General features: G+C 40.3%; 1 protein-coding gene and 2 long non-coding RNA genes across 3 annotated transcripts in view; all 3 read left to right on the top strand.

Moving 5' to 3' along the window:
• Positions 1-26,634, top strand: part of LOC147834759 (uncharacterized) — a 436,363-nt gene that overhangs the window by 354,940 nt on the left and 54,789 nt on the right. The window lies entirely within an intron of this gene.
• On the top strand, positions 3,853-5,998 carry LOC141376692 (uncharacterized). The gene is made up of 6 exons (XM_087272925.1): positions 3,853-3,956; positions 4,043-4,513; positions 4,929-5,098; positions 5,209-5,463; positions 5,544-5,792; positions 5,872-5,998. The coding sequence occupies exons 2-6, from the start codon at positions 4,153-4,155 to the stop codon at positions 5,968-5,970; spliced, it is 1,134 nt and encodes a 377-aa protein (XP_087129051.1). The 5' UTR covers positions 3,853-3,956; positions 4,043-4,152; the 3' UTR covers positions 5,971-5,998.
• Positions 14,835-16,347, top strand: LOC141376693 (uncharacterized). The gene is made up of 2 exons (XR_015502177.1): positions 14,835-14,963; positions 15,419-16,347. It is a non-coding gene; the product is annotated as an uncharacterized LOC141376693 (long non-coding RNA).

The raw sequence follows: 26,634 nt of genomic DNA, 5'->3' as shown, positions 1-26,634 counted from the left end.
CGCGCCTGGAGGGGGGGGTAGCGCGTCCCTGGGTTTCGCTGACCTGCCGTCAAGTTTTCGATAACAGACACATATGAAGGACTTAGTGCAATTTCCAATTTCGCGGTTGATCGAACCAGGCCCCAGAGGCATTCAAAGAAGCCCCAGGAGATGCGTTCGAACCCGGGGGAGCTAGGTGCGCCCTACTGCCCTGGTTCAGCCAAAGACCCAGGCCTCAAAGGCAATCAAAGAAGCCCCAGGAGATGCGTTCGAACCCGGGGGAGCTAGGTGCGCGTAACTGCCCTGGTTCAGCCAAAGACCCAGGCCTCAAAGGCAATCAAAGAAGCCCCAGGAGATGCGTTCGAACCCGGGGGAGCTAGGTGCGCGTAACTGCCCTGGTTCAGCCAAAGACCCAGGCCTCAAAGGCAATCAAAGAAGCCCCAGGAGATGCGTTCGAACCCGGGGGAGCTAGGTGCGCGTAACTGCCCTGGTTCAGCCAAAGACCCAGGCCTCAAAGGCAATCAAAGAAGCCCCAGGAGATGCGTTCGAACCCGGGGGAGCTAGGTGCGCGCAACTGCCCTGGTTCAGCCAAAGACCCAGGCCTCAAAGGCAATCAAAGAAGCCCCAGGAGATGCGTTCGAACCCGGGGGAGCTAGGTGCGCGCAACTGCCCTGGTTCAGCCAAAGACCCAGGCCTCAAAGGCATTCAAAGAAGCCCCAGGAGATGCGTTCGAACCCGGGGGAGCTAGGTGCGCGTAACTGCCCTGGTTCAGCCAAAGACCCAGGTCTCAAAGGCAATCAAAGAAGCCCCAGGAGATGCGTTCGAACCCGGGGGAGCTAGGTGCGCGTAACTGCCCTGGTTCAGCCAAAGACCCAGGCCTCAAAGGCAATCAAAGAAGCCCCAGTAGATGCGTTCGAACCCGGGGGAGCTAGGTGCGCCCTACTGCCCTGGTTCAGCCAAAGACCCAGGCCTCAAAGGCAATCAAAGAAGCCCCAGGAGATGCGTTCGAACCCGGGGGAGCTAGGTGCGCGTAACTGCCCTGGTTCAGCCAAAGACCCAGGCCTCAAAGGCAATCAAAGAAGCCCCAGGAGATGCGTTCGAACCCGGGGGAGCTAGGGGTCCATTGCTGAGCTGCTAAGCCGCCTCCCAGCGCTCATATTTCCGCAGCAAACGTAAGACCCCACCGCTGACGGAGGCTAAAACGACGTGCGGCTGGTGCCCCATACACGAGCCCAGGGCCGGTGGTGACCCATTCACAAACCCAAAGACCGATTGGGCCACCAGCGGTACGTCTTGGCCAGTTGGGTCACCAGCAGCACGTCTGTCTGATCCATGCGGTTTGGAGGAGTTAGTGTCCCCGGGCTTAATAGTGGGGTGCCCGGGCACGGCTGGTGATTAGGTGCAAATCTAGGGGGTCCTTTGGTACCAGCGCTTGCCGCCGGAGAGTGCGTGTACCTCGGGCAGAGCGCGCGGGGCACAGGCCTCCCCAACGCTGGATCTCAGAGGCCCCAGGGGCTGGGCTCGCTCCCCAAGAAGGGTGTGTGTGCCCCGGGCAGAGCGCGCGGGGCACAGGCCTCCCCAACGCTGGATCTCAGAGGCCCCAGGGGCTGGGCTCGCTCCCCAAGAAGGGTGTGTGTGCCCCGGGCAGAGCGCGCGGGGCACAGGCCTCCCCAACGCTGGATCTCAGAGGCCCCAGGGGCTGGGCTCGCTCCCCAAGAAGGGTGTGTGTGCCCCGGGCAGAGCGCGCGGGGCACAGGCCTCCCCAACGCTGGATCTCAGAGGCCCCCATTAATGGTTCACCAGCGGCTCCATCGATGGTTCACCAGCGGCACATCTTTACGCATCTAGCGCCAAAGGTCCAACAGGAATACGTTATGCCTGGCGCTCACCGGGGCGTTGGTTAGACCCAGGCCCGAGCCCACCAAACCATGCCCGACGGGAGACCACCCTTCCCGGCCTACTTGTCGGGACGTCCCGCGCCTGGAGGTTTTTGCCCGACACCCACAATCTCTGACCTGCCATCAGGGTTTCGGGGAAGGCGTAAAAATATGGACTTAGTCTCTGACAGTCCAGTCGCCAGACCCCACGGTGACTGATCGATAGGAGTTAGTGTGGCGCCCCAGGGGCTAGGCCCCCACCCAGGCCCCCCAAAGCACCAATGGGGTCGGCCTCTATGGGTGTGGCAGATCCTCCCCGTCCTGGGCGCTGTATCAGGGAGGCGTGGGGGTGTCCCTCCGCACACAGCGCCCCCCCTTCCCGCCCCGATCTGTGGGTAAAGGACCCAGATGGCCCGTCTGGCTAAATGACCCAGAGCTTGTCTGCTGCTCAGCCCGCCCGCCAGCCCGCCCCCCTGGACTCCATTTCCCCCGCGCCGATACTCGGCCCGTGCCCCCGCCCCCCACGCCCTGCGAGGGCTGGGGGATGTTCGGTGGGTTCGGTCGAGTCACCCGGCGTGGTGAATCGAGGCCCCAGGGGCAGCGTAGGGAACGAGCTGGTGTGGGCTTCGATTCTACCCCCGCCCGAGTGTGTGCGTCTGCATCCCGTCCGTCCGCCCGCAACGCCGCCCACCCCCTGGGTTTATCCTTGCTGGCTCCCGGCTGACCCACACCCCGCCTACCCTGCTCCCGGGGGAGTGAGGGTGGTTGGTTGGGAGGGGAAGCTAGTGGACTCCGGCGAGGTGAAACGTGCCAGGGTCAGTGGTGCCGGGGTTACGGGCTGTCTGGACCCCCCTTTCGATGGTTGGTGCGTATTCCATGTTGGTTGTAGCAGGTCACAAAAGCTCCCGCGGCTGGCGCGTGTGGAGCTGTCCCCCCCCCCCCCCCCCCAATGGGGCTCAAACAATCCCCGTTTTGGGGTGGAAAAAGTGAACGTGAATGGCTGTGGAAAAGCTCCCGCTGGCCAGAACAGCAAAATGAAGGGGGGATAGGGAGTGAGGTGGGACACCCCTTCCCCAACTCGAGTCGTGACAAGAGAGAGAGGTGTCGAACCGCTGACCGGGGCAACGATGAAGGGGCAGTGGGGTGCATTGTTTAACGGGACACCCCCTCTGGTTCCTTTGAAAAGGGGGGAAGGGAGTGAGGTGGACACCCCTCTCCCCCCTGCTTGAGAAGTCGTAACAAAAGAAAGCTTGAACCGAATGGATCTCCGTAGGGCATCGGTTTACACCTCCTGGTGCGGGGGGGGTGTCCTTCCCCTTTAAGAAATACGGGTCCACCAACGTCATGACGCGGAAGTGGACGCCGCCTCCGGCCGCTTATTAACCGCCGCACGTGGCGTGCGGGCCCCTTTCCCCCTCTGCATTGGCTCTAGCACGGTCATGGCTGAATGTGCCCTATGCTTCAACGTCTACAGCCGGCTTGCGCCTCACCTGACGGCCGTTCACAAGGTGGCCAACTCGGACGAGAAGCGGCTGCTGCTCGCGCTGGCCGCCGGCCGCGTGGACACGCGGGAGACACCGTGCCCGGTCCCGGGCTGTCGCCGGACGCCAGCCCGCCTAGACAGGCACTTGAGGCAGCACGCGGAGCTCTCGACCTCGGGAAGGAAAGAGGCTATGGGGAGGGCGAAACGCCGGAAAGTAGCTCGGGAGTTGCAGTGGCTGCGGTCCACCCAGCCTGCAATCCCTGTCGTGTCCCAGCTAGCATCGTCCTCCGAGGGGGAGCGGGACTCGGAGGACCCAGAGGCCGGCCACCCGTGCGCCGACCGCGGCTGCAGGCGCGCCACCGAGCGCATACAGGCTCAGCTCACGGACCTGGGGAAACAGGTTACCAAGATGCGGTCCACCCTGCTCCAGATCACACGCCTCTACCGGGAGCTGAGGAAGGGAGAAGGGGGGAGAAGGAGGAGGAAGAGGGCGAGGAGAACCAGGTAGCCACCTGCACCACCGGCTCCCGGGCGAGGCGCGGCCGGAGGTCCGACGCCCCCCGAGCCTCCGGAGGCTTTGGAACCCTACCCGTTCCCGGACCACGTCCCCGCGCTGAGTTGAGTATATTTCAGGCACGTCACTGTCGCTCTGCTGGCTGTGTGCCTTCGGGGAAGTTGACTCTTGGTTGTGCTCGTTCCACAGACCTTCTCTTGGGGGAGTTCGAAGGGTACCAACTGGGCAGCGAGCCCACCGCGCGCCTGCGGAACAACGTCACTTCGAAGCTGGGGAGAATCAAAGCCTTCCTGGGTTACATGGCCAGGGGCACCGCGGAGCCAGGGGACTTCCTTTTCCTCAACCAACCAGCCCGAATCCGAGCGTGGGCCGCCCGGCTAGGTCAGACGCGCATGGCCGAGCCCACCAGGCAGCACTACCTGAAGAACGTGGCTCAGTTCCTAGACTACCTCTCGGAGACGCCGCCGGCCGCCTGTCAGCTCTCCAGCACGGCTCTGGTTCTGATTCGAAGGGAGGTCAGAGCCCTCATCCGCGGCATACGCCGGGATGTCGTCGTGCACGAGGTAAGGACCAAGCAGGCGAAGGAAAGCCGACTGATCCCCAAGGCCAGTCTGGTGCGCTGTCACCGGACCGCTGGGAGGAAAATTCCCGCCCTGCTAGGTAAGCAAGCCCTTCCGCCGTTCCAGCGATTCCCCCTGTTCGTTCTTCCGGGGCACCAACAGCCCTTGGTTCATCCAGCCACGTCTGTCTGCCCCTCTCCCCCGCGAATGGGACTCATTCGGGGGGGAAGGGGGGCAGACCGACGTGGAGAGGGGCAGACAGACGTGGCTGGATGAACCAACAGCTGCTGGTGACCCGGAGAGGAGTTGTGCGTTTCTTCTTCAGGGGCACCAGCAGTCCATGAACTGCTGGTGCCCCTGAAGAAGAAACGCACATTTCCTCTCCGGGCCACCAGCAGCTGTTGTTTGAGCTGCTGGCGCCCCGGAGTACAAGTCACCAGCAGCCAAGAGCTGTTGGTGACCCAGAAAGGAAATAGAACCGTCGGTGGTCTAATCTGTCTAATGTCTTTCACCAGATAGCCTCGAATCCAACCCAAGCACTAGGCAACAGTGGCGCTTCTATGGCTTTCTGACTGGCTACCTAACCTCCATCTCTGGGCACCGCTGTGGAGTCTTCCAGAATCTCACAATCCAGGAGGTTGAAGAGGCCTCCAGAAGCCCCGACGAGTCTGCTTATGTCATTAACGTGAGTATGGCGCAAGTAAGGTGGGGGTCACCAGTAGCATGCTCTCTCTCTCACTCACTCACTCACTCACTCACTCACTCACTCACTCACTGCTTGTTCTCTGATGGCAGATTACCACTCACAAAACAAACAGAGCCTTTGGGGCGGCTCAGCTGTCCCTAAACAGGGAGGAATACAGCTGGTTCCGCAGGTTTTTGGCGCTGCGGGCTGGTCTCCCCGGAGGGAGCCAGGCTACCTATTTCTTTTTCACTTCCAGAGCCAGTCCTTGTCGGACCCTGAACAAGTACTTTCAGTCTGCTTGGCTCAGTATGGGCCTTCCAGGCAAACCCACCTTTACTGACGTACGCACTGCGATCGCGACTCATGTGAGTAGGCATTGTGACGCCCCTGTAACTACCAGCGGCGGCTTCTATCCTAATCAAACTTCTGTCTCTCTCCGATGCAGGCAAAGAATGCACACTCTTCAGAGGATCGCCACAAGGTGGCGCAATTCATGTGCCATGACACTTCAACCTCAGATAAGTTCTACGCACTTCACCTCGGACCTCTCCAAGCACGCGAGCGCCGCAGACTCTTTGAAAGGGCCCTGGTGGAGGAGGAGGAGGAGGAGGAGGAGGAGGATGGGGAGGCAGCGGGCACTGAAAGCCCCCCGCGGAAAGGGCGCAAGAGGACGGAGACTTCCGTCTCTCCCCTGGTAAAAATCACATTCTCTTTGGCGTGGACAGCAGAACGTGTGGCATTGGCTAACTTCCCTTTATGTGTCTCTTTTCCAGGAGGGAACCAGCAGGAGGACGCTGCCATGGCGCCCTGCCAAAGGGAAAAGCCAGGGCGCTCGCCCGCTCGAACAAACAGAAGACTCTGAATCGTCCTGAATAAATATTGTACAACTTAACGGTCAAATGGTGTTCAGTGTCTTCATTATTCCTTTTATTTATTATCTGTGTGGTAAAAGTAAATTCAGTGGGGACAAAAATGAGCCCTGTCTTCTTAGTTCAACGCTGTATGCCTGCTGCGTCCAGGTCCTGCCTTGGCTACGTTCCGATTGGGACAGATTAGCCCTAACTTGTGTGTTAAAAGTGTCACGTGGGATGCCCTCGTCCAGGTTCTGCCTTGGCTACGTTCCAATTGGGACAAACTATCCCTGCCTTGAGTGTTAAAAGTGACTCGCGGGACGCCCCCGTCCAGGTTCAGCCTTGGTTGATAGCTCATAGGGAGAATGAATCCCTTTTCCAGCACAAGGGGGTGATGGGCTGGACAAATCTGTCCAGGTCTGCAAATGCTTTGAACGCCCAGAAGGCCTTGAGTCCAATTCTGTATATTAGCAAGCTTCTCCCGGGACAGCTCGGTCCTTAGAGATGCATGAATAGGTCAGGACAGGGCAGCTGTGGAGTGGAGGTTAACTTTATGGAGAAGCAGCAGCAGAATAATCTGCCATTCGCGAGTCTTTTATGCAGAGAAAACTTCTCAGGTCTTTGGGCAATTATGCATTCAGAAGTTGTCCAAACATATCTTCATGTAAGTTCACATTGTTGTTGATTAAATATAACACGGAAAATGGGCTTTAAACATGTTCCAGTTGGTTAGATATTAATTAACAGTCATTCAAACAACTTTACCAAAGCCTCTCCACTTGATAGTTGGTCACATGCATCTGCCATGTTTGTAGTTTATTAACATGTTTTACCGGAATCTGTAATTTTAATTAAATCAAACATGCAATGTATATTGTGGGCAATATTAGCTGTTAGAGTATGGATGTTTCGACTCTTCGAATTTTTGCCAAAAATATTAAATCATCCAAGAACCTTTGGCATTCTCTTTTCAACATATGGTTTGGCACATACTAATTTTATTTTCGAATACTTTTTAGGATGGATAGAATGCGAAATGGGACCCAGCAATAGTCACAACACAGCAGCGTTCGTCACATTTTTAGAGTCCCCTTGAAACATTCTGTTGTGTTCCGTTTTTTTTGCAAGTGTTGTGAGAAAATGCAGTGCAGTTTATTAATTTGTGTTGTGAGAAAATGCAGCGCATTTTATTAATTTGTTTGTGTTGTGAGAAAATGCAGCGCATTTTATTAATTTGTTTGTGTTGTGAGAAAATGCAGCGCATTTTATTAATTTGTTTGTGTTGTGAGAAAATGCAGTGCAGTTTATTAATTTGTGTTGTGAGAAAATGCAGTGCAGTTTATTAATTTGTTTGTGTTGTGAGGAAATGCAGCGCATTTTATTCATTTGCTTTTGTTATGAGAAAATGCAGCCCATTTTATTCATTTGTATTGTGTGAAAATGCAGTGCAATTGATTAAATTGTTTGCGTTGTGAGAAAATGCAGCACATTTTACTGTCAAACATATAAAGATCTTTTCTACATTTGCTGCTGTTTTTTGTAATTGCATGTGTTTTCGTAAGTTGCAGCATATTAGAGAGGGGTCTTGATGGAGACCTGATGCAGTACAATTTGAGCTGCATCCAATGCATTTTAATGCGCTTACCTAACCCCACCCACTAACCCTACCCAATGACGTCCCTCACTAAATTGAGTGCATTGTGTCTGACATTGCATCGCTGAGTGATGCAATCTCAGCTTGCATCATAAAGGCTGCATTCAAATACTATAGGTAAGTTAAGCTCCCTCAGTCACCGTAGAGAATAAGTATATGTTGCATGTAACAGATAAGATATTAGTATCTAAATAATAAATCTCAGAAAGAAAATGAAATAGACACTAGAATGTTTTATTGAATAAATATTAAAATAAGACAATTCACCCAGCAATGAAAGTTGTCATCATTATCCTTTTCATACTAGTTTGAGTTTGTTTGCTTGTTTTTTTTTTTTATATACAAAAAATATTTATTAATGATATTTTGAAGAATGATTGAAACCTGTAAGGGTTGACTTCCATAGAAAAAAAACAAATACTTTGAAAGTCAATTGTTAAAGTTTTCAACGTCCTTCTGTTGTTTTTACACCACAAAAAATAATCTAACTGGTTTTGAACATTTTTGGTGAGTAAAATATGACAGAGTGATTATTTTTGGGCGAACTATCCCTTTAAAACAGCTGCACAGTTACAATAAAAACCGCAAGAGAGCGCTAAAGGTTTAATATAGGACCTGTTTACTGAAAAGCTCAAAAAAAGGTCACGAGAAGGGCAGACACTTCTTACTTTGAGAAACAGTTGGCAGACCACTTGCTCCGTTCTGTTCGATTCAAAAATCCCTGATGTCTAACTGGAACCTCATCACTAGTATGATAAACATGCTTAATTGGTCTCTCTTTTGACTCCAAAGTTTTTAATGTTAGCTAACACGAAAACAGATGAACTCTATTCCTTCTAATGAGCTTTTAATCAATTGTCCAGTTATACTATTTGTTTAAAAAGAAAAACAATGGACGTCAGTGTGCTTTTGTAGAAAATCTGAGTCATGATCCCAGCCCTTGTTGATTAATAACAAAGAAGCTGGAAAATTAAACTCAGGTGTTCAGTGCTATAATATGTTACAAAAGCGTTACTTTCAATGTGTAAATAATGTAATCTGTGAACATTTAATCAATATGTAACATGGACGAGGTACACAAATCAAGCTCTTATAACCTAATAAGATATTACTACAGTAAAAAAGATAAAGTGATCTTTTCTGAAGTTACTTAAGTACAAAAGTATTTCGTTTTAATTGTCCCTCTTAAAGGCCAACAAGGTGGCTAAGTGGTTAGCACTGTCATCTCACAGCAAGAGGGTTGCTGGTTTGAGTCCTGGCTCAGCCAGTTGGCCAATTATCCAATTCACCTAACTCAGAATGGAGTAAGATTCAATTCAATTCACCTTTATTTTTATAGCGCTTTAACAATGTAGACTGTGTCAAAGCAGGGTCACATTGAAGATCATAGTAAATTGAAACAATGTAGTTCAGTTTTCAGAGTTTAGTTTCATTTCAGTTTAGTTCAGTTCAGTGTGGTTTAATATTCAATACTGAGAGTCCAAACACTGAAGAGCAAATCCATCGATGCACAGCTCTACAGATCCTGAACCATGCAAGCCAGTGGCAACAACGGTACAGATGTATGGATTCAGTCATCCAAGCTCATGGGAGTCATAATCATTCTTTTTCCAATGCACCATGACTTTATCTTTAATACTGTACATTATTTCTGTTAAGTGACAAGACTTTTGTCTAAGCAAAGTCAGACCTTACTGTTCTAATAAAACAATTAAAAATTAAGGCATGATCATATTTTATTTTGGGAAAATAAGCGTAATCTAGAGGCCTTTGCCTTTCATAATAGCCATTTCTAATACCAAATGATCAACTAAAAGTTAAGTTATTGTTTATTATTCATAAAACTTGTAAAGGTGACAAGACTTTTGTCAGGTAGTGTAGATAATTTGTTTTGTTAATGAAATCAAATTAAATGCCTTTTTTTTTTTTTTTTTTTTGAGGAGTATGCTGTTGTATTTTGCCATTGTGTTTGTCATTTTATTTGCACTGTCTGTATTTTGTACTGTCTGGATCCAGCACCTAAGCTTTTTACTCATCATAGCATGATGTAACAATGAAAGTGATTTGATTTGATTTGATCTGTTTATTTTTTCCCCAATTTCTGCTTAACGTAGAGATATTTTTTTCAACACATTTCTAAACATAATAGTTTTTGTATCTAATTTCTAATAACTGATTTACTTTTTCTTTGCCATGTACATAATATTTTACTAGATATTTTCAAGACACTTCTATACAGCTTAAAGTGACATTTAAAGTCTTAACTAGGTTAATTTGGTTAACTAAAAAGTTAGGGTAATTAGGGAATGCATTGTATAACAATGGTTTACTCTGCAGACTATCAAAAAAAATGTATAGCTTAAAGGAGCTAATAACTTTGACCTGTTTTTTTTTTTTTTTTTTTTTTTTATAAAAACTGCTTTTATCCTAGCTGAAATAAAACAATTAAGACTTTCTCCAGAAACAAAAATATTATCAGACATGCTGTAAAAATGTCCTTGCTCTGTTAAACATCATTTGGGAAATATTTAAGAAAGAAAAAAAGGTGGTCTTTCGAACCACCTGAACCCCACTTGGCTACGGGCCTGTGTTATATAAATTGAAGAAAACAAACAATCAATGAAAAGTTAAAGCATTTTAAAGAGTTTCGGTGTTCTTTATGAATTACATAAAGCTCCAGTCCACATGTGCCATGCCTAAAGTGTGCTGTGTCACAGTTCAGTGTGGTTAGCAGAACTGTCTATAGCTGCATACACAGAACTGTTTACTAGATGCCCTTATCAACCCAGCAGTGGCACATTCACCGCTAGTTCATTTCTATCTGTGGACACTAATTATTTTTACAGTACTTTATTACTGTAATTAAAGAGTTTGTTAGTTTTGATCTCATCCTTCACGTGCTAGCGGGCACAGCTAGGAATCTTTTGCCTCAAGACTTCCGGTCTCATTCACTTTTATAGATTTTTAGATCTTTAAAACAGCCTGTTATGCTGCTTGACATTTTCTTATTATATTATTTTCTTTTTTATGTATATTCATGAACATACTTGTTTGTAAAGCAAGTAGTTTAACTGTTTTCTGTCCTATTCCTAGAAATTCTAAAACAATCGCAAAAACCGGCGCACTGTAGAATAAGGTCAACACATGACTTAGTTTAATGACATTTAACAACAGTTACAACAGTGCTGTTTACTTGAGGGAAACGTTACTGTACGATGAATACAAACTAGCAGAGGGTTTGGATATTTGAACAATAGCTTTAGGTAGTTGTTTACTGCCTAACTGACTAATCTGTAGTGGATCAGTAGTGTAGATATTGAGAAATGCTGTCGGAGCAGGGGAATCCACATATGTCTGGTTGAACAAGTTTATATTCATGTATTACTGAGGCACAGGCCTGGGCATGTTTCAGAAGTGAAACCTGGAGTACATACAAAATGAAGCTAACCAGTACACCATTTCATTCACTCAACACATCAAACAGAAACAGAAACAGGTGTTATTCGAAAGACATAATTTAGTAGTTTCATATCTGGTAAGGTAAAGTCCAGAACATATCCAGCTATTGGGCATGCGCACATCAATACAGTTGTTGTGCATACAATACTTACTTTTGTAAAAACAATAACTAGGCTACTGTTTTTACATTACTGATTGGGGTCATTTAGGGCTGGATTATATATGTAGACATAAAAAAACGAATGGGTAATTTAATAAATAGAAGAAAACGATCTTGCTAACTTTTGCCTGCCGCTGTATCCCTACTAGCAAAACAGTAATGGCAGTTAAATATTTACAGTAACTTATATAAATAGCTAAATGTTTTACTATTACGACTGTTATTTTAATAATATTGATACTGCCATCTAAATCTTTGGGATCAGAAATATTTCATTTATTTATTTATTGAGTTTAAAAAGCAAAACACAGTGTTACAACTGTGTATTTTTGTCTCCTAAAAACATTTTAAATGTAAAAGCTACACTATTGTTTAGAAATTATAATGTTCAGATTTAATGTTCAGATTTAATGTTTAGTAAATTTTTTTTTACAATATTAATGCTGAAAATGGTGACGCAGTGGTGCAGCAGGTAGTGCTGTCACCTCACAGCAAGAAGGTCGCTGGTCGAGCCTCGGCTGGGTCAGTTGGCATTTTTGTGTGGAGTTTCCTCCGGGTGCTCCGGTTTTCCCCACAGTCCAAAGACATGTGTTACAGATGAATTTGGTAGGCTAAATTTTCCGTAGTGTATGAGTGTAAATGAGTGTTTATGGTTGTTTCCCAGAGATGGGTTGCGGCTGGAAGGGCATCCACTGAGAAAAAAATTCTGGATATGTTGGTGGTTCATTTTGCTTTGGCGACCCCAGATTAATAAAGGGACTAAGCAGAAAAGAAAATTAATGAATAAATGAATGAGTGAATGAATGAATGAATGAATGAATGAATGAATGAATGAATGAATGAATGAATGAATGAATGAATGAATGAACGAATGAATGAGTGAATACCACTGAAAACATTAGTTTGGTTACATCAGAACTGAAATCTTTTTTTTTTATTATTGTAAATACTGCCAACTTTGATGAACTTAATGCATTTTTGATGAATTAAAGGGCACCTATTTTATCTCGTTTACAAGATGTAAAATAAGTCTGCGTACAGGGTTTTTGTACCCTGGAGCTTTAAATGAAAATGAGCTGCTTCTGTCAGCCCACCGTTCCCATGTGCATGTCTGCTTCTCCTGCGTTACTTCAGATAACAGTAGTCAGTGATAAGTTACATCAAATACATCAAATAAGTTTATTTGATGTATTTCTGGTGTAGTTTATTTAAGCCTTTCTGAAAAATGAGTCACACACATATATTAGCGTTTACTGACTACAGGCGGCCGTGATGATTATAACAATTAAGAATTATAGCGATTTTATTACAAACATGCACTGTTTTTAAAACTTTTTCAACTTATAATCTGACAAAACTGATAAAAATTACAGAAAGTTGTAACAAATATTTCAATCTCAGTTCTTTAAGAAACATGGTGCCTGTCAATCAATTCAGTGGGCAGTGAAAACCACACTCCTACGTCATGTTTCAGTGGGCCTCAAAATTGGAGGGTTTTGGGTGCTTTTTTAATGTCAGGAAATAAAAAAAAAAGAGACTTGCGTTTATATCACTCCAATATGACTGTGGACACACCATACCCACACAGAGTTCTGTCCAAACAGCTTACAAAAGTTGATTTTCATCGTAGGTGCCCTTTAATGTATGACAATGTATTAAATAACATAAATAACATGTACACTGACAATCAAATGTTTGGAAACCATAATGTTTTCAATGTTACGAAAACAAGTGAACAAACTTTTAACCGGTAATGTATTTTCAACATTGGGTAAGTTAAATTATCCGAAGTGGATGTGTGTGAATAAGTGTGTGTGGATTTTTCCCAGTAATGGGTTGCAGCTAGAAGGGCCTCTGGTGCGTAAAAACACGTGATAAATAAGTTGGCGGTTCATTCCGCTGTGGTGACCCCAGATTAAAAAAGCAACTATGCCGAAAAGAACATGAATGAATGACTGAATGAATGAATGTATATTAAACATTTACCAATTCTAACTTTACAAACACACATAACCGATCATTCATTGTGAGATTTGCAGATATTGAAAGTTTACTGATTCTAAGATTAAATTGGGATCTCTTTTTACAAGTTATTTTCATTCATTCATTTTCTTGTCGGCTTAGTCCCTTTATTAATCTGGGGTCGCCACAGCAGAATGAACCGCCAACTTATCCAGCACGTTTTTTATGCAGCGGATGCCCTTCCAGCCACAACCTATCTTTGGGAAACATCCACACATACTTATTTATACGCACACGCTCATACACTATGGACAATTTAGCTTACCCAATTCACCTGTACCGCATGTCTTTGGACTGTGGGGGAAACCGGAGCACTCATAGGAAACCCATGCAAACGCAGGGAGAACAAACTCCACACAGAAGCGCCAACTTAGACATGGCTCGAACCAGCTACCCAGCAACCTTCTGGCTGTGAGGCGACAGCACTACCTACTGTGCCACTGCATCGCCACAAGTTATTTTTTATAACAATTCATGACAATGACTGAACTTTGCTTTAGCCTATGAGTGTATAATATTCCTTACCATATGTCAGGGTTTAATATGCATAATTAGATAAGTCCTGTTGAGTATCTCATGAAATTTTAGTTTCTTAATAATTTTTTACGGTAAAAAAACAGTAAAAATGCTATAGTAAAAATCTGTAACCTACACAAAAACAATATAAATGAATGAAATACAGCAGTTTATCATAACCTTAAGGAATTTTTTTTACAGTTTCTATATTGTGTTTTATTGGAAAAATTCTGGCAACCACACCTGTCATTTTTTCCAAATGAATTTTACTGATATTTTTTACAGTGCACAAATGAGATTTTCTTGATACCAGCAGAAATCCCATGTGTTTTTCTGCACGGTCAATATTTAAAAAGACACAAATGCCACAGAAGTATCATAAAATGTTAGGTTCCATTAATATTTGTTTCTATTTTTAAAATTTTCTCAAGCAAACTATTAATTTGGATTGATTAATAATTATTTCAATCACCTAGTCAATCAAATCAATCAATTAATTCAAGTCGAACTTGTTTTATTGGCATGACAAATGTTACAGTACATATGTGTTGCCAAAGTATCTGTGATTTTCACATCAAACAGAACATACGAAAACAAGCAACCTACCCAATCAATCAAATAACCAAGTAAATCTCTGAGAACAAGTCTATCAATACAGCAAACTTAAATTTACTCAATTAAATGTACTTAAATAAAAAAAACTCCACTTTTGGTTTTTAAATTAAAGCAAAAAAACAAAAGTTCAAAGCCGTGCACTTCATGAGCTCATCTCCACACCAGCATCTGACAGCATGCGAAAGCTGACACAAAGACAAACTGATGGACTCTGGGAAGTGTCAGTCGACAGCCCACACTCACTTCCTCAATCTCTCTCTCTCTCTCTCTCTCTCTCTCTCTCTCTCTCTCTCTCTCTCTCTCTCTCTCTCTTTAGCCCTTAAGAGAGAATGGTGAGTAATGCTGGCAGATTTCCAGGCCGCTATTTACATGTCTGCGCTGTGCAAGAGAAACCGGTCTGAACCAGCGCATACTGACTCGCGGGACATTTCCAGCTCGCTTTCTCTCTGTCATTGATTCAGACAGAGCAGCTCATGAACTTCCCTCCGTGACATTCTGTCTCCTGGAAGGGACTATGGTACAGATTCCTGGGAAGTGTAAGAGGACCCCCTGTTTAATCCCATCTGACGAGGGGATTGCAGAGTCCAGGTGTCTTTTCACGTTGCATAACACTTAATGTGACATGGCAGCATTTCTTACAAACTTTTCTGAGGTTGCATGACTCAGAATTTGCAGTCAGGTCAGGAAAGTAAGAAATGTATATATAGATAGACCAGACTATCACTTTCAGTATTTCTAGCATCACCTACTATGGCACGAGAAGGCGTTATAATATCATTTTTCAGAATGTACTGTATGAGACACAGTGATGTCCAATATATTTTTATCATTCTTTTGAATCAGTTCTTTTTATGATTCGTTCAAAATGGATTTTGTACAGTGGCTGTGAGGTTCTAGGAAATTCTTGGTTTTTTATTGAGTATATTTGCTTTCTGAATGGATGCTCTGTACAGTCCGTCTGTTCTGTTTATAATTGTGCAGTAAAATATATCCGTTATGTAACAGTTTTTTTTTGTAATTAATTGATATTTTACATTTGTTAGTGCTTTCAATTTGTATTATGCCATGGAGGAGTACATAGAAGAGGCTCTTTCTCCGGGATACATCCACCCTTTTATGTCCCCTGCTGCTTTGAGTTTCTTCTTTGTATCCAAGAAGGATGGGGGACTCTGTATCGATTAAACAACATCACAATCAAGAATTGCTATCTTCTTCCTCTTGTCCCAACAGCATGGGAACGCCTTCATGGAGCTTGGGTCTTCACGAAGTCTGACCTCCACAACCTCATACATGAGGGGCACAAGTGGAAGATGGCTTTCATCACATCCAGCGAACACTTAGAATATCTTGTCATGCCATATGGACTAGCTTACGCCCCCTTAGTATACCAAGATCTTATGAACGAGGTGCTTCGGGAGTTCCTGTATAAGACTGTCCTGGTATACATTGATTATATACTTATCTACTCCCGAAGCTTGGACGGACATCGCCATTATGTTGCAGAGGTCCTTACCCGGCTCTATGAGTATAAATTATATCTTAAGGCAGAGAAATGTCAGTCAACTGTTCAGTTTCTTGGGTTTTCAGTCTGACGAACAAGGTGTATGGCTGGAAGAGGGAAAGGTGGCAGCCACAACGTCCTAGTCACAACCTAAGACCATCAAAGAACTCCAGCATTTCAAGCATCACCTACTATGGCACGTGAAGGGGTAATAATATAATTTTACAGAATGTACTGTATGAGAGACTGTGATGTCTGATATATTTTTATCATTATTTTGAATCAGTTGTTTTTATAATTCATTCTAAATGGATTTTGTACAGTGGTGAGTACAGTGGTGAGTACAGTATTTGCTTTTCTAAATAGTTGTTCTGTACAGTCTGTCTGTTCTGTTTATAGTCATCCATACAGCTTTTTCACTATAAAGTATATTATGTAACAGGATTTTTTTATTATAGTAATTTCAATTTGTAATAAGTCCCAGTAGGCACAGGACATCGTCATGACGTCAGACTGACTTTGTACCCCAACATTATGGGACGTTGCTTTAACATGTGAGTTGGGGTACAACAGTGTTGAGGGTCTAAATACAGTTTGTTAACTCAGTCGATGTAATGCAGGCAATAGTCGAAACAGGAGCAAACAATGAGGAAAATCCCAAATCGTCATCGTGGCCACTGGCATAGTGGTCGATACAAATAGCAAAACAACATAAACGAGAAACAAGACAAGGGCCAGGCTAAAAGGCAAGGCTAGACAATCTGCTTGTTAAGTCATGACGTATTGGTGACGAATGAAATACTGTTTCAAGGTCAAAGCCGCTACTCATTTGAATTGAGAAAATATTCATTTATGACCACTTTTTAGTCAAATAACACACTAAATTGGATTTTATATAAAATCACGATGTACACAGTAGTTGAATAGTAGTTTAATACAGTTGAAGTCAGAATTATTAGCCCCCCTGAATTATTAGCCCCCCTGTTTATTTTTTCCCGTTTTCTGTTTAACAGAGAGAAGATTTTTTTCAACACATTTCTAAACGTAATAGTTAATAACCTCTAGTAACTGATTTATTTTATCTTTGCCTCGATGACAGTAAATAATATTTTACGAGATATTTTTCAAGACACTTCTATACAGCTTACAGTGACATTTAAAGGCTTAACTAGGTTAATCAGGTTAACGAGGCAGGTTAGGGTAATTAGGCAAGTTATTGTTTAACAATGGTTTGTTTTGTAGACAGTCAGAAAAAAACATTAGCCTAAAGGGGCTAATAGTTTTGTCCATAAAATGGTGTTTAAACAATTTTAAACTGCTTTTATTCTAGCCAAAATGAAACAAATAAGACTTGCTCCAGAAGAAAAAAACATTATCAGACATACTGTGAATTTTTTTTGCTTTTAATATTTAAAAAAGAGAAGAAAAAAATGAAAGGGGGGCTAATTCTGTATATATATATATATATATATATATATATATATATATATATATATATATATATATATATATATATAGTGATTTTTTTAAGTATTTACATTACATTGAAAGTGTTTATTTTTACAAGTGCTTGTACCCAAAAGCCATTTGGTGTGATGTCACACTTAACAAGCGGATAGAACACTTTGTAATGCTACGGGATAACAAGACTCAACACTGTGTGTGTGTAAATAGTGTATAAATAGTGCAGCATATCAGTCTATGATTTTTTTCCCACTGTGTGTGTGCAGTGAGGGACAGAACTGGACCAGGTGTGTGAGTGAAGTGCTTGATGGGATCTGTTGTGGCTTATTTGTAGTTCTCCAGTGATCTGCAAATGCTAAATCGCTGGTGATCGTGAAAGTTGCATTTTGTTTGGAAATGAAGATTGGGTTGACATCAGAATCCAACATCAGGCTGACATCATGTCTGACGTCAGACAAACATTGCATTTCTTTCCAAAGCAAAAATATCAATGTCTAATGATGTTACAGCTTGAAGTTTTGTTTACATTACCAATATGACATCTATCTGATGTTGGATTTTGGTCACTTTTCAACACAACCTAAATTTAAAAAAAATATCAATGTCATTTCACGTTGTTATTGAACGTCAAAATGACACTGATCTTAGATGCTGATGACCTAAATCTAACCTATTATTAATGTCTTATGACATTATCTGTCTTTTGGGTTACTGTTACGTTTGATGTCGAAAAGTTTACAAAATTATGTCATTACAAAATTACTAAAAGTATGAAATTATATATTGACGTGGTTGGTGATATTAGTGATGAATAACAATATATAAAAATGTATAAATCTATATTTTTTATTTTTACAGACTGATTTGAGCAGGAACTGAAAATGTTCTAACAATCTTGAGACAGGAGTAATGATCCTAAGCATTCAGCTTTAAAATCAAAGGAATAATTTATTCATACCAATAAAGCATTTTAGAATAAATTGAAATAGAAAATGACTTCTTTAAAAAGCAGTTAAAAATCTTATTGGACTTTTGACAGGCGCGCACACGCATGTGTGTGTTTCGGCGTAGGGAAAACACTACTGAATCACAAAATAAATATAGCAACTGTTAATATAGTATACATTGTACAATGACTTACATTTGGTTTTTAATAATTCAATAAAACACCCAAAGAGACTATTTCCTAATTTATTTGTTTTTATAAAACCTAAATCTAAATATTTTAAAAATAAAACATAAACCAATACACAAAGAACAAAAAATATTTGACATTTGAATAAAATTCAGTTATTTAAATTCTGGTTTTATCTTAACAAATTTTAGCATTTCATATAATAACAATAGTTGCAAAGTATACACCTAAGTTCTTAAAACCTGTTGATTTTAAGAACTTAAGAATGTTTGAGACTATTAACAAATATTTTACTATTATTATCTACAGTATGTTACAGTCTAAAACATTGTTGTTAAGAAGTATTTTAAGAGACACTACACTACAAAAAAAAATAAAAATAATTAATAACTGGGTGATGATGATTAAAATGATTCAGACAGGGAGGATAGCTCCACACTGTATCAGCCTGACCACATGATTCCACCTTATAGACAAATAAGGATTCATTCATTCATTTTCTTTTCGGCTTAGTCCCTTTATTAATCCGGGGTCGCTACAGCGGAATGAACAGCCAACTATGTTTCACGCAGCGGATGCCCTTCCAGCTGCAACCCATCTCTGGGAAACATCCATACACTAGTACAATTTTAAAACAATTCACCTGTCTCACATGTCTTTGGACTGTGGGGGAAACCAGAGCAACCGGAGGAAACCCACAGGAACACAGGGAGAACATGCAAACTCCACACAGAAACTGTCTCAGCCAAGGGTCGAACCAGCGACCTTCTTGCTGTGAGGTGACAGCACTACCTACTGCGCCACTGCATCGCCCAAATAAGGATTTAACAAACAAATATGGGTTGACTGTTTGATATCTTTAATTTACACATGTACACTTCCATAAGCAGCCTTATCTGAACAATTGGAGCTCTATACATAACATCTAAAATTGTGCTGGAAAGATGGACTCGACCTCTGACCTCCTTCAATAAGTCATCATAAGCACATCCAGGTGCGGAGACCCTTTTGAACTTAAAGGTGCTTCTTCTGTACTTCCAACTAATTTATAGCTTCTGTCCATTTGGCTGAGCAGCCTTTTCATCAGGCTTAAAACAAGGAAAACATCAAACAAGCGTGTCTGTGCTTGGGGGGGAGGGAGAGGGGTGTTGTTTGGGTTCTTTAAAATAATGACTTCCAAATGTATGGAAGAGTTTGATGAGCCATTTAAAAAATACATTTAATCTTATGCTGTATGTCTGTAAATTCAGTTTTCCTGTTTTGCCAGAACAACAAAAAATAAACTATAAACCCAAAAATAATAATAATAATAACGTAATAGAAAATAACGTGAACAAAAACAAAGCAAAAAGGTCAAATAAATGAGGCAAATTAAATGAAAGCAAACACTATCTAAACCTAATTACATTTAATAAACTTTAATTCAAACCTGATCCCTACACCTAAACTGCCACAACTCTACAATGTAAAAAGTGAATAGGTACTTTATTTTTAAGTGATTAAACCCATTGTCTTAAAAGTGACAAATTGACTATACTTTTTATTTATTTATTTAATAAGTAGGCACAAGACATGAGAGTGTCAATGTACCTCAACGTCATGGGACATTGTTGTAACGTGAGTCAGAGTACAACAGAGTTGAGGGTCCAAATACAGTTTATTAACTTTACTAAACTACCTATTAAGAGTAATGCAGGCAATGGTCAAAACAGGAGCAAACTGTATCATGAGGAAAATCCCAAATCATTGTTTTGGTCACAGGCAAAGAGGTCGATACAAGTGGCAAAACAACATAAACGAGAAACAAGGGAAAAGTCAGGAAACAAGGCAAGGCTAGACAATCCGCTTGTTAAGTCAGGATGGAAAACTGTTTCCAGGTCCAAGCCACTACTCGTTTGAATTAAGAAAAAAAATTGTTTATAACCCCTTTTTAGTCATATCACTCATTAAAGTGAATATTATATCAAATGTACACAACGGTGTCTGGACTGCATCACAGACACCAATCTTTAACAATAATGAATAACTGTATATTTATTTTGGTGGTCAAAAGGGCATCAATGATGTCAAACAGACGTCAAGGTTTTGTATTTTTTAAATGTTCATATTATAGCATTTGCTTTTATTAAAGCACCAATATTGTTTAGAACTACATTGAAAGAAGTGAAACTGCTTTGTCTTTCATTTCAAATTTATTTTTAATTTGGATTAAGTGAAAAATTGTGGTTCATGGTTTTAACCTGTTTTATTAAATTTGTCGTAAAGCAAAAAAAAAAAAAAAAAAAAAAAAGAATTAGTTCTTCTCAAAGTAATATATTTTTTTACTTTATATCAGCAGATTTCATGTCATGTGAATTATGTCATTTCTTCCATAACATTTATAGCCATGCTGAAAGCATCGGCAGATATTTGCCTCATTATTGAAAATAATATTTTTTTCATTTGTAGCATTATAGTGTAGCCCAACTTACAACTTAACTTTATTTTTATAGTTAATTTTTTCCCCAAAAGTATTTAAGTTATTCAATGGCGTATAAAAGCATTATTTTACCTTTGAGTTGTATATTTATTTTTATTTGGCCAGAATAAATATTTTCATATTCATATCAAACTGCATTTTTTTTTTTGTGTTTCAACCTAGTTAAAACTATAATTTGAGAAATAATTGTACATTTAAAAAATCAACATGGTAAAAATAAGGTAAAAATAATGAATAATGGTCAGTATAATACATATTTTTGATTTAGATTCAATCAAATGTTACAGTTTGAACCAAAACTAAATTATACTTTGAGGAAAAACTACAAATTTTACTTTTAGCAAATATAAGTATTTTTTTGTTTAAAATACGTTTTTTTAAGTGTAGAAATTTAAATAAGAAAAGTAAATTTTCAGGAAAACATCCTGTTCCCCAGAACAGCTGTGCAATGCTTCCTGCTGGGATTCTCTTTGACGGGCTCCTGTTTCCCCAGCTGACACAATACACATGCAGAGAGCGGCTGCAGCCGGAGCCAGAACGCAAGCAGGTCACAGGACAGACACGTCTGGAATACTGTCCTCGCTCACTGCAGAAAGATGCCTCTGTCCTGCTGACGGTGCCAGCTAGAAGCTTCTGGAATACTGTGACGCTGTGGTTTAGAGTCCCTTGATGGCATAAATAAGAAGATAGTGGTTTTAGCCACTATTGTGATCAAAACAAAATGGCACAGATTCCAACAGCTATATGTTTTGTATGTGTTATGTGTTTTATATATTTCTGAATTACAGTAATAAATAAGTGTGAGAGAGTATATGATAGACAGTATACTCATACTAGTATGTAATTTTGTTTTGATCACAATAGTGGCCAAACCACAAACTAACTTGTACATTTTATAGGGGCTATATTTTGTTTGTAATAATGTTGAGAGTAGAAACTTGTTCATGCTTTTATCTGGATGGATTACTGTAATAGACTGCTCACTGGCTTTCCCAAAAAGACAGTCAGACACTTGCAACTAATCCAGAACGCTGCTGCCAGGATTCTGACCAGAACCAGAAAATCGGAGCACATCACACCTGTCCTCAGGTCTTCACAGTGGCTTCCAGTTACATTCAGAATAGATTTTAAAGTATTATTATTGTCTATAAATCCCTAAATGGCCAAGGAATTTAATCAATTACAGATATGCTGACTAAATTTAAACCCAACAGGTCACTCACATCATTAGAGTGAAAGAAATTAGAATTCAAAGAGTTCGGTTAAAGCAGGTTGAATCTGCCTTTATCTACTGCACACCCCCCGCTGCCGGAATCAGCTTCCAGAAATGATTAGATGTGTTCCAACATTAGGCACATTCAAGTCAAGCCTTTACTGAATGAGCACTGTGCTACGTCCGACAGATTGCTCTATTGTGTCTTTCTTTTTCATTTCTTTAAAACATGTTTTTAACACATTTTAAGCTGTTTTACCTGTTTTAAATCATTTTTATTCTATGTTGTATTTATACTTGTTTCTTTTATTCTTCCTTATGTAAAGCACTTTGAATGAACACACATTTGTGTATGAAATGTGCTATATTAAAAAACTTGCCTTTCCTTGCCTATTACATTATACAAAATGTCACGGACCTACTATTGACATTGAAAGTCAGTCATTAGGGTAACAGAGGTCATGTTTTATGTGTTTTTATTCTGCAAGTTTCTCTATTAGATTTCATGTAGTCTGTCATGAGTCTTTTTCGATATTTGAACATGCATGGGAAATATAACAATGCTGGATTTTTTGATATTGAGATTTATAAATTTGTGTAAACAAGCTTTTCATTGATGTTTGGTTTGTTAGGGATGGAGGACATTTGGAAGAGATACAACTGTATCTAAGGGTTCAAAAAATTTACTTTAAAGCTGTCAAAATAATGGTTTTAGCAAATCATATTGCTAATCAAAAATTTAATTTTAATGTCTTCATGGAACATGATTTTTACCTAATATTCTGATCATTTTGGGCATACAAGAAAAATCAATCATTTTGAGACATACTATATATTGTGTAACATATATGCATTATATTTGATTATATTCAATGAAATGATTGTTTCATGTTGATGTAAACACATCACTAATCAACAAAAGCTAAAACGCACAATGTTTGTTTTATCAGTATGTTCTTGTGTTATTTAGGTGTGGATCATTTTTGAATTACATAAAGCTCTATTTTTGTCATTTCTATGTAAACCTTTGACAGAGTAGATTAAGGGTAATTACAGCACTCTGTTGGTACTGGCTGTTTAAAAATACCTTCAGGACATGTTATGAAATCATGAGTCTGATGTGACATTCAGACGGCAAGAAAGAACTCAGGTAACCAAATTCCACACAATATTGTGGACCAGGCCAAGTTGTCCCCCCTTCCAAAACTGTTCAACGAAACGACAAACAAGGTGTGAGCTGAGCCGCCTTCTCCATCTCTGTTTTAACCACTCACCTTGGACCACAGCCAAGCAAATGCGGAGTGAACCAGAATAAGCCAGCATGACAGAGATCCTACTACTCGAACCCCTCTGACTGTTCCAGATACCCGAATAAACTCATGAGCACATGCTTGCACTTCCAACCTCACTGATTCAGTCTTTTACTTATTTCACGCTTAAAACGTGAATAAACAAGAATAACAGGTGAATAACATTTAATTATAACAGATAAATGTTTATTAAAAAAGCATTTTGAAAATATTGAATCTATTTAAAAGAGTAATATATTTTAAATATATTAACTATAATATGTGTTATCACTCAGCATTCATAATGTTGAATGTAAAGGTACTCATAAATTGATGTACATAATAATGTCTCATAAATTGATGTAAATATTAATCCTTAAAATATCATAAATAAAACATATATACATGTATATATTCATTCATTTCCTTTTCGACTTAGTCCCTTTATTAATCTGGGGTCACCACAGCAGAATGAATCACCAACTTATCCAGCACGTTTTTTTTTTTTTACGCAGTGAATGCCCTTCCAGATGCAACACATCTCTGGGAAGCATCCACACACAGTCATTCACACTCATACACTACGGTCAATTTAGCCTACCTAAATCACCTGTACCGCATGTCTTTGGACTGCGGGGAAAACTGGAGCACCCGGAGGAAACCGACACAGGGAGAACATGTAAACTTCACACAGAAATGCCAACTGACTTCAACCGTGTATATATATATATATATATATATATATATATATATATATATATATATATATATATATATATATATATATATACACAGTTGAAGTCAGAATTATTAGCCCCCCTGTTTATTTTTTTTTTTTACCCGTTCTGTTTAACGGAGAGAATTTTTTTTTTTAACTCATTTATAAACTTAATAGTTTTAGTAACTTATCTCTAATAAAGGTTTTATTTTATCTTTGCTGTGATGACAGTAAATAATATTTGATTAGATATTTCGAACTATTTAGAACTCTTCTATACCACTTATTTTTATCTAATTATTAGCCCCCTTTGAATTTTTTTATTTTTCTTTAAATATTTCCCAAATAATGTTTAACAGAGCAAGGAAAATTTCACAGTATGTCTGACAATATTTTTTTTTTTCTGTAGAAAGTCTTATTTGTTTTATTTTGGCTGGAATAAAAGCATTTTATAATTTTTTAAACACCATTTTAGGCTCAAAATTATTAGCCACTTTAAGCTATATATTTTCTCAACTGTCTACTGAAAAAACTATCGTTAAACAATAAGTTGCCTAATTACCCTAACCTGCCTACTTAACCTAATTAACCTAGTTAAGCCTTTAAATGTCACTTTAAGCTGTATAGAAGTGTCTTGAAAAACATAGTAAAATATTATTTACTGTCATCATGGCAAAGAAAAGATAAATCAGTTATTAAAAATGAGTTATTAAAACTATTATGTTTAAAAATGTGTTGAAAAAGTCTTTTCTTAGTTAAACAGAAAACGGAGAAAAAATAAACAAGCGGTCTAATAATTCAGGGGGGTTATAATTTCAACTGTACATATACATACATATACATATAAATGTTTTTTGAAAGTCACTGGATTCAGCGTTCATCAAGATGTCTTCTTTTTTGTTTAAAGGAAGAAGTTTATAAAGGTTAAAAACCACTCAAATGTGAAAAAAATGGTACATGAATTAACATTTTTGTGTAAACTACCTCTTCCCAAAATTTTTTACCAGTGGTTACCCAAATGTGAATTGAAACACCCAGCATTGGTTTATTACATATTATCATATAGTATTTACAGTTATAAAATATGTTATCAACAAGATGCTATGACAATAATGCTTGATGTATATAACATACATTATATGTTAATATATATTTATTCTGCAAATCTACTTTGAAACGAAGCTACAGAAGCAAAGTTGATTGGACCCGAAATAAATAAATAAAATAAATTTGTTCTAAATATAACAAGAGATAACATAAAATGTCTGAATTCAAAATAAACAAAAACATTACACAAAATAATTCTAACAAGTCAAGCCAAATATTGTATTTTTCAGATGTTTATATTGATCTGCTGATAAAAAAACATATGAATTATTGTATTTGTCTGCATAACTACTTGATAGCAAATGATTAAAGTTGACTTTATGTAACCAGCATTTTCATTCATAGTTAGTTATTCAAGCATTTTTTTGCATGATAGGGTTAAAGGGATAATTCACCCAAAACTGAAAATGTATTTATTCACCCATTACTTGTGGGTGAATTACCCTCTTATTACCCTCTTCAAATTTCTTTCTTTTTCATTGAAGACAAATTAAGATATAATGAAAAATATTGGAAACTTGTACCACTCCCAGCAGGCCAGGTCATAAGACGTTCATATTATATTCGATTTAGGTCGTAATCTCGGGTGACCAAAATTCAATGTCTAGCTAGTGTCTAAGGGCAACATTTTTTTGATGTCCAATAATGATGTCAAATGACATTGATATTTGGTTGATTTTAGGTTGTGTTGGAAAAATCTGACATCAAGCCAACATCTTAAACCAATGTCATATTAACGTCAAATACTGACATTTATTCGTTACGTATGGCAACCAAAACCAAAAAATTGTTAACGCCCACACAACGTCAAGCTGTAACATCATTACACATTGATATTTGGTTGTTTTTTTACTTTCATTGGAAAGTGACCAAAATCCAACATTTGTCTGACACTGAACACTTACGCCGGGTTCTGATATCAATCAAATTTTCATTTCCACCCAAAATACAACATCCCCTGGCGTTGGGGTACAATGATGACATCCTGTGCCTGATGTACTTCCATATTAGATTTTCCTATATAGAAGTCAATGTTTACATGTTAATGTTTAAATGTTTGTGTTCAACATTGTGAGTAAATTATGATGAACTATGCCTTTAATATCTCCTAAACAAATTTAGCCATTGTAAAAAAACAGGCAGGTTGTCCACAAAGCTCAGCACACAAATATAGTCACCCTTCCCAAAAGTGGCCTGCCTGGAAAACGAAAAATGGGAACTTTTTCAACTGTTTACAGTCTTTACCCATTTGTCTCAGAATTTCTTGAGGTTTGGAATGATGTCACACCTGCTTTCAATCAGGTTTGCGCACGACTAGAATGTTTTCCCAGAAAAGAATAGCAACTGAGCCGA

The sequence above is a fragment of the Danio rerio genome, chromosome 11 (assembly GCF_052040795.2).
Source record: "Danio rerio strain M-AB ecotype USA chromosome 11, GRCz13ab, whole genome shotgun sequence".
Taxonomy (NCBI): Eukaryota; Metazoa; Chordata; class Actinopteri; order Cypriniformes; family Danionidae; genus Danio; species Danio rerio.
This window is presented reverse-complemented; position numbering and strand designations above follow the sequence as displayed.

Coding starts and splice junctions, on each gene's coding strand:
- LOC141376692 (XM_087272925.1), top strand. CDS start 4,153: ATGGCCAGGGGCACCGCGGAGCCAGGGGACTTCCTTTTCCTCAACCAA. Junction 5,464..5,543: donor GCACTGCGATCGCGACTCAT/GTGAGTAGGCAT, acceptor TCTCCGATGCAG/GCAAAGAATGCACACTCTTC. Junction 5,793..5,871: donor AGACTTCCGTCTCTCCCCTG/GTAAAAATCACA, acceptor TCTCTTTTCCAG/GAGGGAACCAGCAGGAGGAC.